Source organism: Thermobia domestica, chromosome 4 (genome assembly GCF_964235325.1).
Source record: "Thermobia domestica chromosome 4, izTheDome1.hap1.1, whole genome shotgun sequence".
NCBI classification, from domain to species: domain Eukaryota; kingdom Metazoa; phylum Arthropoda; class Insecta; order Zygentoma; family Lepismatidae; genus Thermobia; species Thermobia domestica.
This window is the reverse complement of record NC_137457.1, coordinates 3,844,543-3,861,184: the sequence shown is the minus strand read 5'-3', so window position 1 is coordinate 3,861,184 and position 16,642 is coordinate 3,844,543. Positions and strand designations below refer to the sequence as shown.

Genomic DNA, 16,642 nt, shown 5'->3' with positions numbered 1-16,642 from the left:
GGAGGGACTCGAGATTTGAACACCCTGTATCTCGGAAACGAAGCGGCACCGAACCCATGTTTATAGGAACATTTTTACTTATTTCGATGTCCGCAATCACCTCGTCACTTTTGGCCATGCATTTATGTTACACCCTGTATATATATCGTATACGAATTTCCTTTTGTTCTAGAGCTCCCTCGTGGCTAAGTGGTTAGCGTACGCGCCTTTGGCGTGGAAGACCCGGGTTCGATTCCCGGCGGGAGCTCATGTGGTTCGGATTCCACGTTAATCAGTAGGTCCACGTCTCATATAGCCTCGCTGCTGAAAGGGACGCTAAACTAAAATCAACTCAATTCCTTTTGTTCTACAAGCTGCTGCATGTAGAAAAATAAACGTACGTGTCATAAAAAAAGAAAATTACAGCAAAATAACGAAAAGGTTACAAGTTTATTACAGGTCACACAATGTTAATTTTGTATTTGTTTCGTCAAGGTTAGTTATCAGTTTCACTATTGATATTTTCATATATTAATTACTCAAAAATTATCATATTTAGTCAAAGTTTAATTCTTTTCCCGAGCACAGTTTATTGAGTCTACAAAATCAGTATCCAATTAAAAGGTTCAGATTCGACCCGTAAGCATTTCGGTTCTTTTTGTCCAGTTTAAAGAAAAAAAGAAGAAAGTTTAATTGACCGTATCATATGTTATTGAAATATTTTTCACTGTATATTCGCTCAGCTTATGCATATAAAGTTTAAGAGCATGGCACGTATCAATATTTGATAGTTGAATGGTCATGGTAAGCAATCTAATAAGAAATTCGATTACCATTGTAACGTGCTCTGATACGTTGTGTCTGGCAGTTTCCTTCGAAGTAGCCAAGTTATTGTCAGCACTGCATACTTGTTATCGTGGAACAAAGGCGCTATTGCGCAAATTTTCTTATCTATCAGTATAAAAGTAACAAATGTGGGATTGTATTTTCGTGATTCTGGCTGTTTGTATGCTGAGCAAGCTTAAAGGTGAATAGTTCTTAATCTCCTAACGATAGCAGGTTGGTACACCCTACTCCTTCAACATGTTATCAGGTAAGATTGAGGTGAAGACTTTTCTTTGGCACCAACGCCAATGTTGGATCTGAAGCACTATAAATAGAACCCGGGTCTTACACCCTAAAGCTACAAATGCAGAGATGGCTTGGGTCAATGGAAATTTTATCCACGACCCACCGTGACCCACTATGATTCACAACCCACCATGACCTACCAACTACTGTGACCTACTCTGACCACCCAGCCACCAAAATCCATCGTCATCAAATCTGACGCAAGATCTACACCCTCCTCTTCACTGATTAAAGTGCTTACACTTGTAATAAAACAAGGCTCTGAAATTATCACTAATTGAAGTTCGAATTTCTACGGTCAATCACTCAAGCACCGCTCTGATACAATATCGGTGGATCTGACTTTAGGATATAAAATGATAAAATGGTTTGTCATGAGATATATTGTATTGCGATTAATTTCATTTTAATTCTCATGTATAATTATTTTCTTGTTGGATTACAGATACTTTTCAGTTTAAAATACGATGGGATTTGGAAGCTTCAAATCAAAGTAAAGAAGGCAAACGTAAAAGAAGAAAAGAACTAAAATTCGATTGTCTCGAAAGCCAAGCAGTAAGTTCTATTGCTATTACTACAATTACAAGTATCAATATCGAAAAGTGCCTGAAGTTTTATTTTCACTTAAATATACTCATCTCAGGTAATAAATAGAAACAAGCGAAAAAGGAAGAAAAATGGAGGCCTTTAAAGTAAAACGTAGACAAATTCACCAGCGTTCAGATACTGTCTACAATATACTGAACAAAGTGGGACGGTGGGGTAGTAGTGGGTCAGAGTGGGTCATGATGGGTCGATGGGTCAGAGTGGGACACGATAGGTGGTAGTTCGCACTGGGTTACGTCCATATAGCTACGAAGAACTCTCCTGAACGTCTTGTTTTAAGCCATTCCCATCTTCTAGGCTTATCCAGCAGTCTTTTTCGCAATGGCTTTCTAACTAGGACTCTATAGAACTCCCTTCCAGCTATATGAGTTGAATTCAGTTTGGGATTTTGCGTTCCTCTCAGCAGCGAGACTATATGAAACGTGGATCTTCAACTTAAAGTGGGATCCGAACTACATGAGTTTCCTTAGGGAATGGAACCCATCCCTCCCTCGTTGCTATATAGTTAGCTTGCTTGTTCGATTCCCGGTCGAAGCTCATGTGGTTTGTATTCCAAATGGAGCTATCGATCCACGTCCAATATAACCTCGATCCTGAACAGGACGCTAAACTCAAAATCAAGCAACAACTCTACATACCTGGGCGATTATTTCATACAAGCGACGCGCATTACTCTTCTTGAGTGTTTTAACCGACTTTAAAGAAAGTTCTCAGTTTGATCTGTATGAATGTATGTATGTGTGTTGTGAGTGAGGTCCCTGGTGTAAAATATTGCTGACCAAAATAATACATTTATTTTTAATAAAACATGAACAGCCTGTTAAGTTTATTAATACATTTATTAAAACTTATATTTGATAGTGTCTGATGAAGCTAAAAATAAGGAGTTGGTGAAACTGTTATTACTTATCAAATAAATGGATTGCTTTGCTCAGTGAGTAGTTGAAATTAAATTTAAGTTGATAAGAAGCAAAGCTGGTAGAAATGGATAATACTTCAGTAATTGTCCTATTTGGGAAACCTCAAAAAATTTCTAGATTCTTTTCTTTTTTACTGAAACTTACCAGGAGAAAAATAAGCAAACAAGTAAATTTATTGACTCACAAAATGCATATTGTTTCAAGCTGTGAATCCCCACTTTGGGTCACTAAGTTAGCAGTGGCGTAAGCAAGAAGGTTCGGGGTTTAGATCACCCTTGAGCAAGAAGATAAACTGTATATTGAGACATACACAGATTGAATAAAACATAGTGGTAACTGTTCTTATATCATAGCGTTGTGTCTCCGCATTATAAGTATTCTGTAACTGATAAGAGAATGTGAGTCGATGAAGTATAGTAACTGTTAACAACTGCGCATTGTTCAGTGAAAAGCAGCAGTACCACAAAGTAGAGCAGGAAATTTGGAGCAACATAAGAGTGTTTCCGAAAGACGAACAATGCAAGTGGATCAAGATTTCAGTGGAAGTTTGAGTTTTACGTCCCACGCTTATGCCGGTTAGGCTAAAGGAGTGGAAGGTAGCCACAGTATACAACAATGTTCTCAGGGCCTTAGTGACTATCCTTTGGCCACAATGAAGGAAAAGCCAAAGAAGGAAGCCATCATTCTTGCCATATGGAGATCCCTGTGTGTTCTTATTTCGCAGAAAGGAGTTCAAACTGGTTTTTCACGCCTCGCGTTACCATGTTTCGAAGAACAGAAAAATAATCCAATACGTGTGTCCCTTTTCGCAGAATGATATATTTTATTTTTTTTACGTAAGTTTTTGGAAAGACTGTATGCACGAATAAAAGTACGCCGATATTTGCATTACATGTTCAGGAATTGATTCCATTGAAATATTGTAATCACATCTACAAATGGTAAGTAACAAAGTATTTCATAAATTATAGAGAAAGTCAAAATGGCGATCCCTGCGAGAGATCAACAAAGATTGACGTGCAGACGGTGTACGACGCCTTGCACATGTGTTGCAAAAGATCATAGAGATGAGAAGTTATTATATTGAAGGAATGTAACAGGTGCTATTCTGTGCACAAAGCCAGGATACAAATTATAACAGTGTTTCCAATATTTTTTTATTCAGTTCTTGTACGTACAAAATCAGCTTGCCCTGAAGGGATAGTAGACCGAGTCTTTGAATCCATCTTTGTTGAACTTCCGTGTACGCCATTGGTCACTATATCTATTTACTGACATATTAATATCTTACAATTGCAATAAATTAAATCCAAATATACTCTCGATTTTCTTTATTTTCTAAAAGACCAGTTGGGGAACAGATTTCCGTGATTTTCTAAATCTAGAGGCTTTGAGTTGGGCCTGAAAGAGACAGAAAGAAATTAGTCATTACAAGTTTGGTAAGTGATTAAAACAAAATAACTAAACTTCAAATTATTACTACTAGCACAGAATACGAACTTTAACTGAAGTGACGAGCTCATTCGTGGCTAAGTGGTTAGCGTACGCGCCTTTGGCGTGGAGGACTCGAGTTCGATTCCCAGCGGGAGCTCATGTGGTTCGGATTCCACGTTAATCAGTAAGTCCACGTCTCATACAGCCTCGCTGCTGAACGGGACGTTAAACACTAAATCAACTCAACAATTAAATGGAAGTGACATGATAAAACCCCATCTTGAGCACGATACTATGTTTCAAAATTTATTTCGAACAGGTCAACTATTTTCTCGGCCTTGAAAACTATGGATTTTGTTCATATTTCATAAATAAATATGTCATTAATATCCTAACAATATGGCTTAACTCGCTTGTTCTGAATAGATCTACGAGGTGTTGGTTTTTCTTGGGGGTGGTTTTTTTTCGGACGATTTTCTGAAAAATCAGTCACACGGTTTTGTTCATACTTTGTGAATTAAAAAAAAAATCATTTACAACACTATTATTTTGAATGAATTAATCCTTACGAATAAATTTACAATTGACTTTTTACACTAGTTTCTTGTAAACGACTCAGGCGAATTTGTTCATATTTCAGAAATAAAGTAACATTTCATTAACATTACTATAATATTACATAAATAACTACCATGAGAATATTGACAAGGGGTAGTTAACTCTCGAGGTGGGTTTTCTTAAAAAAATTGTGGAATGTGAGTTTGTGATTTTATTTTATATACAAATATTTCACCAATACCCTTAACATATTGTATCAGTCATTTTCCAGTATTTTATAAGAAAATGGTTCATTATTAACTGCAGCATACCAAGATTTAGTTTGAAACATTGGAGCGAGAATGTTTAGGGTGGTGCCCTGTACCTTTTACTTTACCAGGGCAGTCAAAGAAATCCCGAAATGTCGTTGTAGTTTTGGTATGTATGAAGTAATCACAATGTATCTTCTACAGCACAGTCCTTAGGTTGTCTAATTATGAATTTGACAAGTGTGAACAGGTCATACTAGTGGTGGGCACAAAAACAGGTTTTTCGGTTTTTCACCGGATCCGGTTTCGGTTTTCTTCAAAACCGGTTCCGTTTTTTTTTCAAGATTTGTTTTATTTCTGACCAGAATAGTGTTTCATTGTTCTCCGGAAACCGAATCTGTTTCCACAGAAATAGATTTATGTCTCTTGCAAAAGTTTTCACGAAAACCAGTTTCGGTGAACACCGAACCGGTTTTGAAGGAAAATCGAAACCGGTTTTGGGCAAAAGCCGAAATCGGTTTCGGTGAAAAACTGAACCGGTTTTGGGTTTTGGAGAAAACCGAAAATACGCTGAAAACCGAAATGTCGGTTTTCAGGTTTCGGTTCTTTTAGAAACCGGTTTTGCCCATCCCTAGTCATAACAGGGAGTATACGGGTAAGGTTCTGGAGTGAAGAGTCCGTGGTGATCAGTTGGAGCAATAGCGCAGTTCAAGCAACGAGCGTAACCTATATCAGGTACTGTACAAGTACAAATTGGAAAATATGCTTGGAAGACTTCGACAGTCTCAAACCAGTGTAAGGTAATAAAGTTCAAGTCTGTGGCTATTTGAGAATGCGTTTTTGAAGCGTTACCTCCTACAGCGAACGCGACCAAGGTAGCTATTTGGTAACTCTACTTTCGCCAGAGTTATAAATCATACGGTGAGCCAGAGTTATAAATTATACGATCATACGGGGTTTCCAGGTCTTTTCTGCCAACTCCAGGTCTATAACAGCAGAGTTCCAGTACTCTGCATCTTCAAAGCAGCTGTTTCTTGCTAAAATCTCCTTGTCTGGCAACACGTCTTTCCTTTTTTTAAACAGCAGGCGGTCTATTGTTCTGAAACGCATCAAATACGCTCGAGCTGAAGTTTTCTCCGCGTTTTTATTTCTTTCGCGTTTGTGATTAGCCATTCATATTTAAATACATGGTCAGCGTATTCCAAGCGTACGTATGAGCAATAAAAACGCTTCGCAAACGCAACAAATAGCCGGGGACTTAAGAATTATTGACTTCAAAAGTACTCGTTTCACCAGCGTAGAAGACATCAAAACCAACGTGACAGCTGAACTTGGGAAGATACCAAAAGAGGCCTAACGTTGGTGTTTCCACCAATCGCAGGAGCGGTGAAACAAGAGTGTGTGTGTGTGTTCCGAAGAAGATTACTTTGAAGACGATTAAGCAAATGTGTTCTTATGTTGTGGCAATAAAGAGCTGCAAAAACGTTTCCGCAACTTTTTGACTGCCCTGGTATTTTGATTTAACACCACAATAATAGATGCTAGCTCTACCGTATTTCTCAATTGCATTAAGGGGGCAAACTACTAAATATTTTTCAAAAGTTAACAATTTTTCTTTTGCCTGTTTTTCGTAAGTGAAAAGAGATAATGAAATGTAACTTACCACAATAATAGATAATGTTATTCTACTACAATATATAATACAACGACCAAAAGTGATTTAAATCTAAAACTACAGGCTTCAATTTGATCTTAGATAATAAGCATCAGGATGCAGTCTCAATTGGCTTTTAGTTATGTATTCAGAGTCCTAAGAATAATTTTCATGTCTCTTCTCGTACTAGAACCGAAAGAAGTATAAATTAGTATAAATTCCCTATTATTGATTCCTATCACTGACGACAACAGCTTTAATAACTTCGAGGAGTAAGCGAAGGAGCAGAGAATTTCTTTCGGAAGTCAGCTGTTTTTAGCAAACCAAAGATTATATATAACAACGTGTCTGAGGGAAGGCTCGCCCTTTTGCCTCTTCTAGCGTCGTCATTGATGATGACGTCAGCTTTACTTTTACTTTTTGTCGGGGCAAACGGGCGGACCCATTTTTTTGGGGGGGAGACCAGCTACTTTTTGCGTACAAGACAGGGTAATTTTATATTATTTGATTTATATTAAAACATATCATGTTTGAGGAATGGCTAAGTTGTACTCTGGGGACTATCCGTCCTCTTCCCCTTATGGTGTCATCACTGGTTACTATATAGTAATACAATGGTCCCGGGTTCGATTCCCAGTGGGGACACTCGACGGAAAATTGTAAAAGCTTTCTCAGATAAGCCAACCATCCTGAGTGAGGTTTACCTGGGGTTCCCTCATTCACACCAGCCAAATGCCAGGGTGGTACCTAACGTGAGTCTGTGGAGTGGCCAGATAGATCTTCCGATTTGACATCACGAGACTTTCTCTTATGCGGTGTTTTAAAAGACAAAGTGTATCAACATCACATACGCTTTTTGGCCGTACTACGGGAAGCTATCACAGAAGGGTTCCACAAGATACCGGTACGGATCTATCAAGCTGCTTGTGACAACGTTCCTCTTCGTCTCCAGGCATGTATCGATTTGGATGGTTGCTCTTCGACTCCAGGCATGTATCGATTTGGATGGTTGCTCTTCGACTTCAGGCATGTATCGATTTGGATGGTTGCTCTTCGACTCCAGGCATGTATCGATTTGGATGGTTGCTCTTCGACTCCAGGCATGTATCGATTTGGATGATGCCATTGGTTGGACTATGCCATGGAGAACAGAGATTAAAATTCTTGTAAGTAAAGGATGATACTAACGTCTTTATGTTCAAGTTATGTTGCTAGTTTCTTTACCGCAGTCTTTGAAACATCATACATATAAAATTATGAGCTACTCTGTATATATTCTTAAATACTCACTACAAATATAGGTGGCACCATTAGATATGCTTTCATATGGACATCGAGATCAGTAGGGAATGAGACCTTAAAAATTGGTTCCCACGGATATTCTTGGACAAAATCACCAACGTAGACGTCTTCGCTAATAATCTGAAAAGATAGTTATTATAATTATCTAATCATTATAACTGTAAATATCGTGAAGGAAAAAGATGGAAGTAAAAGTTTAGTTGTACTATATATACACCGGGCAAGTCAAAATGATGGACCCGATTTCAGCAATTTATTCAGTGAAACCGAATGAACATATCTTATTGTGAGAGAGACTATTTTCTGAGACCTTGAAGAAAGAGTTGAGAGAAAGCAGAGACAGGGGGTGGGTCCTGGGGTCCGGACTCCCCCCGAAATCTGGACTTTCTTTTTGTAAATTTACTCTAATTTTAGGGGCAATTCTACAATTTTTAATATAATTTTGCCTAAAATTGTGTTTGTACCCCCCGAAAAGTTTTGAACCCCTCCCGAAATAAATTCGTGCGTACGTCCTTGAGAAAAAGACTCTTATAAAATGCTTCGTGTGGAGTATTTTGTTGTATGGGTCAGAAACATGGACATTGCGCAAAAATGATGAAAAACGAATGGAAGCTCTCGAAATGTTCGTATGGAGAAGAATGGAGAGAATTAGCTGGATCAAGCGGAAAACGAATGATAATTTTACTGTGGGTGTTCGAAATGGTGGGGGGAGAAAATAACTCTTTTATATATTATTAAGGCTGCAGACTACTAAATATTTTTGAAAAAGTAAAATTTTTTGTTTTGCCCGTTTTTCGTAAGTGGAAAGAGGTAATAAAATGTAACTTACCACAATAATAGATAATGTTATTCTACACCCGAAAATATGAATCGGAAGAATTTTCAGTGTTGCAATCCATAGAAATTACAGTGTGACCAGAATTTGAATTACTCAAAAATCTAGGTAAAGGCAGCGACTAGAAAAATGAATTCAACGGTAATTGATGACTTATCATGTTGTCTATCCTTCTTGTTTAAATAACGTTTCTATTTATTTTGTAATGACTTATTTATTTTGTAAGAATTTATGTAAGGTTTATAAAATAAATAGAAATATTATTTAAAAATAGTAAACAAGAAGGATAGAGAGCATGATAAGTCATCAATTACCGTTGAATTCATTTTTCTAGTCGCTGCCTTTACCTAGATTTTTGAGTAATTCAAATTCTGGCCACACTGTAATTTCTATGGATTGCAACACTGAAAATTCTTTCGATTCGTATTTTCGGCTGTAGAATAACATTATCTATTATTGTGGTAAGTTACATTTTATTACCTCTTTCCACTTACGAAAAACTGGCAAAACAAAAAATATTAGTTTTTCAAAAATATTTAGTAGTCTGCCCCCTTAAGAAGAGAAACTTCTTGCGACATTGCCTAAGAAGGAACTGTATCATGAGGGATGTTTTAGAGGATACGATGGTAGGAAAGACAGGGAGGAAGCAAAGGAGACTACAATTAATGGTCGATATGGAAACAGAAAAGTAGTACGTGAAGACTAAGAGGTTAGCGAAAGACTGTGGAACAAGGAAGCTTCTCAGTTCCAGCAAGTGACCTGCCAATAATGGCAGAATATTTATGATGATGACGATGATTGTGAGATATGTGCTAATAGAATAATAATAATAATAATAATAATAATAATAATAATAATAATAATAATAATAATAATAATAATAACTAGCGTCAATTCCCTTCTTCGCTGCGTTAAAATAAGAAAAATTATTAATATGTTTCGTTAGTTACTCACTTCTTACTATTACTAAAGCGCTCTCTAATATCGGTCATTTTCGATCATTTATATATGTATATATATCCCCTCTCCCAGCCCTAAATTGCGGGGCTGAATTTGGATTTAAAGGGCATCGGAAGTGAAACTGTTCATCTCAGCGTTCCCGAAAAGTATGTATTCTACACTAAATATCGGCCATTTTTAAATATCTCCCCCTCCTCTAAGTTGCACGTCAAAGTGAAATGATGAAAAAATCCCAGGCCCGAATCTTATATATGTTGAAAATTTGTTCCAGATCGTTTGGGTGGTTCAAGAATTATTATGTCACAAACATAGTCAGTTTCATATTTATTTATATGGAAGATAAATCATAATAACAGTAGCACTGATTTGTATGAAGCTTTCGATGAGGTTTGTTTGATATTCTCTAACTGCCTAACAAGATATCAATGAATATTTTAGTACAAATACTTGCCTGAGGAAACTTAAGTCCCACCCAGCCCCCAAAATTGGCGCCAATGAGTGTTGTACTAGTGCCTCTTATTCATAATACAGGCCTACGCACAACAATTAGCACAAAAATAAGCAAGCATAAAGACCTTAAAGGTGAAACTAAAAAGAGGTATGGAAATGTAAGAAAACTTCAGTAAGACCAATATCTCAGCTAAAGGTATTGTCCCTAAGAGCACTGTGACGCAATTGAAACAGATAAAAGCAGAACACCTTATGTCAAACTACAAAATTAATCAGTAATTCCGGACATCTGTCATTTAGTCAGTAGTTCTTTCCAGAAGAAGTGGAACCGAATAGCGTAGTCGCTAAGACTCTCGAGTTCGGTGCGAGCAATCCCGGGTTCGATTCCCGGTGGGGGCACTGGGTCGAAAAAGTGTAAAACGCTTTTTCAAGGCCAGCTACCGTTAATGAGGTTTTCCTTATTCACACCAGGCAAATGCCGGGGTGGAATCTAACTTATAGGTCCCAGGCCGCTTCCTTCCTTCCCCAATCCTTTCTTCCTTCCCTTTCCCCGGATTGTGTGCTCGCCGAGGGACGTCAGCCCTCAAACGTAATGGGCTAAATGGCCTTAGATGCTGAAAGCCCAGAAATCTAAAATCCTAAATCCTCTTTCCAGAAGAACTTTTCCAACTGTGTGCTGCACTTGGGGGTCGTCCACATATTACGTAACACGCCAACGGGGTGAGGGGGTTTACCTTGCGTTACGCAGTATGAGAAGGGGGAAGGAGAAAGTTTACTTCTTCGTTACGTAACGCACGCTTTTAATAATAATAATAATAATAATAATAATAATAATAATAATAATAATAATAATAATAATAATAATAATAATAATAATAATAATAATAATAATAATAATAATACTTACCCCACTTATCGTGTCTTTGTCCGGAATATTCATTTTATAAAGCTTCTGCCCATTCTCATCTTGTAAGATAAGGTAATCCTTAGCACAGCATTTAGAATAGTAGACGATAGTCCCAAGCTCCTCATTCCACGAAGTACTGACTTTCATCTGGAAAAAAAAATCTTATGTAAATTATTTAGTCATTTTCGTGCGTTTCCCACTTCTTTTTTTAATTTAATATAAGGTACCTGCAGGTACATTCGCCAGTGTAGCTAAATACGCCAACTGTTCAGTACTAGGACGTTTCCGACGAAATCCGCTAGAATACACCTTCAACATGTGAAACGGGCGTGGGCAAGTCCGATTTGACGAGTACTCCAGGAGACAGGTGTCAGACCACCACGCCCTGCAGTGTTGTTTGCTTCGGAAAGGTTCCGTGGAAGGACGTTATTATCTCAATAGAGGTAAGAATCCGTTATTAGTCCCGTACTAACTCAGAACATTGCCGGTTGTTTACAGCAATGTACGCCTTATTTCATATCCGTCTAGGAAGACTTCGTTCTGTAAGTGTAATTTCAGTATTTGTGATCCCCTGGCTTACTAAATCAATACCAATCATGGTGCAGCGAAATACGCCAGGGCTTGTGCAGAACTGACAGTAAAAGACAAAGATGTTTTCATTTGTTCCACTGTTCCATGTAATATCGATGTAGTATTTTTTAAAGCTACAGTACAGTAACATTGTTTGTTTATCTTCTTATGGACTAAAACTTTTCGGTTTGGAACTTCATTTCAACTTTGGAGATTATCGTTTTCACGTTTTATCTTTTTATCTTCATCTTGTAGTTTGGTTATTCTATTTTCTGCTTCAGCTATGTTGTGTAGTAATATTTGAGTTCGTATAATACACACGATGTAAGTAGTTGCAAGATTTATTACAAGTTTCTAGTAGTATCCTAGACATGGCGTAATTACCTGCAAGTGTCGGTAAATATGCCACTTTGTAACACTTTTTTTTTCTTTTATCTTGGGTACAAAATGGAAGTGAATCGCATCATTGCCATATTTTTTTTTCTACACGCGAAAAAGGCTACTCTGTAACGCACGTGTGCTGTTCTTTGTATTTCATGAAAATTAAGGCCTTAGAAAGTCCAAAACCCTTAACATGGCGTATTTACCTGCATCTACCTTAATTTCAATTTTTAAAGCGTAACGTTCTGAAACATGAAATGAAATGAAAATGTTCAATTTAACGACCTTTTAGGCTACATAAAATGAAACATGAAATGAAATGAAAATTTTAAATTTAACGACCATTTAGGCTAATATGAAATGAATCATCAAATCAAAATGTTCAATTTAATTTAATTTTAGGCTAACAATTGTAAGGGAGGTGGATAATTTAGGCAAGTGAATGATAATGGAATAATTGGTGGAATGAGAAAATGGGAGGAAACGGGAGTACCGCGAGGAAATCCACGGACACGATATTGATCACAAACTTACCTGTCCGAGGATTGAACCGGAGACCCCACGTACCAGAGGTAAATGCTCTACCAGTGAGGCACCGTGCCCCTCCTCTAGTTCTGAAACAATATGCTGCTTATACGTACAACAGGTGAATAAACATAAATACAGTTAGTTGTCGACTTACAACCGACTTTGGTTACGACTGCTTGATCTGAAGTCGTCCAAGTGGTTGTTTAGAATTTTTTAGGTGCTCAGGAGCTACACAAAAAGACAACAAAAATAAAAAAAGAAAATAGAAGACAAGGAAAAGATAGAAAAAAGAGATAAAATTCTAATATCTCAGCACATTTCTTAAATGGTAGTAGGGATTGGTGTTTTCATAGAGCAGTGAAGAGGGGAAGAAATTGAACAGTGACAAATTGAACAAGTGAAGAAGTGACAAATTGAACGAGGGTTTCTACGTGCTATTTTCAGCTAAATTTTATGCGTTCAGAATGGCATGACGAGAACTTAAATCGGATGTTAGAACCTTAGAACCTCCCTGGTCATAATTTCATTCAAGAATACATATTTTACACTGTGGAAAGAAGGAGGAAAAGAAAAACAAGCACTAAAACAAATAAATAATTTTGAAATATCTAACTCCTCACGTTGAGGGGAATTAATTCAAAATCTTAAAGTTCTACGCCTTATTATTTTGAAGATCTGAAGAACGACAAAAAATACTATTTAAGCCTGTTGGGTTTTGTATATTTTAGTAACTTTTGGTTTAAGTTTGTTATACTAGAACATAAGATCTGGTAACACTGAAAAGAAAGAAGAAAGTGTGTGTGTGTTCGATGGCCTCGTGCAAGGCCATAGTTGCGAAATTTTGGCGGCGCTGATTATTATTATTATTATTATTATTATTATTATTATTATTATTATTATTATTATTATTATTATTATTATTATTATTATTATTATTATTATTATTGGTTTGTGTGTGTGTGTGTGTGTGTGTGTGTGTGTGTAAAATTGAAGCAAATGTATAACATTATTTCAAAAAATTAGGGTTTACATTTTATTTAATGACTTCTGTCACTTAGAACGTAAAACCAAAACGAAACAGAGCCCACTCAGCCCCCCTAGGATACGCAATTACAAAAACATATCATCTTGCATGGAGAATATATTTATACAATACTTTAAAGGTTCTACGCCTTTAGGTTTTGAGATCTGACGAGCGTTAAAAAAAAAAAGTTAAGCCCCACACCCTGTTACAAAAAGCAATTCAAGAAATCTCGTTTTATTTAATCCTATAGTACAGGATTTCTCAACCTGGGGTCGTGAAAATAACCGGAACAAAAAAGTATAATTAGAATCTAATACCGGAAAATATTTTTAAATATTATTTTGAATTTTGTTCTGATAGACATATTTTTATTGTTGGTGAACACTAAAATATTGTAAAAGATACTAGATCTATAGTACGAAAGTACTGGCGGTGGTCACACTAGTTACGGTTTGAATTCCTTCCGTATTCTTCCTACTTCCAGCTTTAGCTCCCTCGGATTACCATCTATTCCCAAAACTCAATTACAGGGCTAAAACTTGATTCAAATAAAATGGTCAAGCAAAAAATGACGAATATTTTGCGAGCCTCAAATAAACTCATTTCGGCGACAGAATCGCTAAGCTGCAAGTGTGGAGTGTGTGTTGAAATTTGAGTGGGCTATGTAAAAAAGAAGAGTACGTTTAAACATCTCAAATTGTTTCCCTTACTGTAAAATCAAGATTAATATTAAACCACCCTCGTAAAGGTATAGTTTTGATGCTTTTTAATGACGCCGATAATTACATTAATAATTTAGGTGAAAATGTGTAATACCACAACGTATTGAGATAAAGGAAGACAAATGATCATGCATTTACTACTTTTTGCTCACCTGATAACTTCTCTGAGATTGTTTTTGTCATTACAGCATCGGAAAATCATGTCACATGGACATTTTGAGCTTTGAATGGTCTCCAAGATTCATATCTGTGATTTGAGTTCTCAAAGTATTCTTGCTTTGTGGTACATTCCGAATTCTCATACCTTGAACAATTTAATATTTTTAACAGGTCCAGAAGCTAGCAGGTTCTTCATTCCTGACCAAACTTAATCTTTACAACCGGTCGTAAGCAAACATGCCCGAATTCATGAGGTTGCTTTGTCACAAGTTCAAACTCACGGTCACTCAACTTGATGAGTGTGTGATGTTGTGTGAGCATGATGTCGGAATGAGGTTGAGCGTGAGATTGAGTAAGCGTGGTGTCCGAATAATGGCCTGAGTAATAGGTTGAATGAGGTTACGGTAACGTTTGCGGCTAGGGATGCGCACGAGACGAGTCGAGACAGGATTTTCCTGACAAAATTCGAGTCGAGACACTGCTCTTCCAATAGAGAAATATACATTTTTCGACATCATTTTTACAGCATATTTTCGAGACGAGACAGCCACAAAACTTGTCTCGTGCGCATCCTTATTTGCGGCTGTGCTCCGGAGAAAAAAAAAGAGATCCGGATAAAGGAGGCTATATTGCAATATTCTTAAACAACAGACTCTACCGGTTAAACTCCCTCCAAAATTTTGTAAATTCGGGTTCGCATAGTGCATCTTGAAGAGGTTATTCGGTGTTAAATCGCCAACATCGAACATGTGCTGTATTGAGACATTATACTTTTCCAGGAATGTAGTAATCAGTAAATTCGTGCTAATGTAATCACTTTTATTCTATTAATAAAGGTAGCATCTAGTATTTAAATATGTCAACTATTTGTGCGCCACCCTGTATATTTTGATTAAACTGTAGAGGTAGATGTTCAATCTCTGGGTGCTTTGTCCAGTTGCTTTCTCCTTACAGCATCCAAACAAAGAAAATGAGAATTTTTGTGTCGTACGTGGGAAATTCGTCTAAGAAAAATCTACTAACACTGGTGATTATCCTTATAAATTCCAACTTTTTAAAGGTAAATAATAGATTTTCAGTCAAGCGGCTGCAACCTCATCTCTACTTATCGTAGGATCATGTTTTATGCCTCGTTGTTTTCACAATAAAAAAAGCCATTCAACGGTATCATTTACATTTCCTTGTCGTACCCGTAAGGCGGAAAATTTTGAGAGAAATCATGATTTTTCTCTGATTTTTTTTTTTTTTTATATAATTTTTAGCCCTTCCGGACTCCCCTGTATTAGCGAAGAGATCTAAAGATCAATTGAAAAATACTAAGCAGTGTACTAAATGCGTGTACAAAAGTTCTAGCTTCTATCTTGAATAGTAAGGGAGGGAAAAATATTTACAATGATTCTCACAATGACCCAGATTACTGCAAAAGACCCTGATCTCAGGTAAAAAAAAAAATCCGTGAGACCCTACATTAGTACCTAGGGTCATGGTACGTACTTCAATCTCTTCAGAATAGAACATCCTTTCAAACGATACCACTCACATGTCTCCATCGTGTATCTGAGGGAGGAAAATCGCGAAAATGGGATTCTTTTCGGTTCAAAAAGACCTTTTCTTGATTTCGTTTGCTACTCTGGACCCCTTGTTTTAGCGGAGAGATCTGGAAACTACTTGTTAAATACTACTCGGTGGACTGAATGTTTGTGTTAAATTTCAATCCTCTAGGTGCACAAGTAAGCCTGCCAATAAATATAGCCCTAACGTAAAACATTTTTTGTTATGACGTCATCACCTCCTATTTCTTGTCGCAGAAAGGCGTAAAACCACACGTAACGTGTTCTACAATGCCTCTTGACTCAAAAAAAAAAAAAAGATGTAAAAAGCTTTATTGGTTCTTCTTTAATAGAATATTGAAGACAGTACTTTAGTACTTAAAATTACATATTAGATTTTATAAGGGTTATTCATTCCTATATAAGGTACCTATATTCTGATGCAACTGTAGGGGCAGACGTTGTACCTCTGGGTGTTCTGTTGTAATAAATACCTTTTTCTTATAGCATCCTGTACGCCTCATCCAGATGACTGCTTGGCCAGCGCTAGAAGTAATACAAAATCTTCTCTTCCCTTTCTTTGTTCTGTTCTTCAAAATGGAGTAGATGATTCTACCAGATGGATCCATGATATTTCCACGACTTACTGATATAGAAAAGAATTTACATTTTTTTTAAAAAAGAACATTTCAATATCATAGTACAACATTTATCTTTTAAAATA

General features: G+C 36.8%; 1 protein-coding gene across 2 annotated transcripts in view; it reads right to left on the bottom strand.

Annotated features, from left to right (window-relative positions):
- Positions 1–3,796: 3,796 nt before the first annotated feature.
- LOC145683237 (uncharacterized) overlaps positions 3,797–16,642 on the bottom strand; it is a 40,108-nt gene continuing 27,262 nt past the window's right edge. The window contains exons 3-6 of one of the 2 annotated variants that reach the window (XM_081754606.1): positions 16,413–16,564; positions 10,985–11,131; positions 7,821–7,952; positions 3,797–4,037 (exon numbers count right to left, since the gene is read on the bottom strand). In XM_081754606.1, the coding sequence (XP_081610732.1) occupies positions 3,975–4,037; positions 7,821–7,952; positions 10,985–11,131; positions 16,413–16,564 (494 nt within the window). In that variant the 3' untranslated portion in view covers positions 3,797–3,974. The remainder of the gene's footprint in view (positions 4,038–7,820; positions 7,953–10,984; positions 11,132–16,412; positions 16,565–16,642) is intronic. The other variant, XM_081754605.1, reaches the window with a different exon arrangement.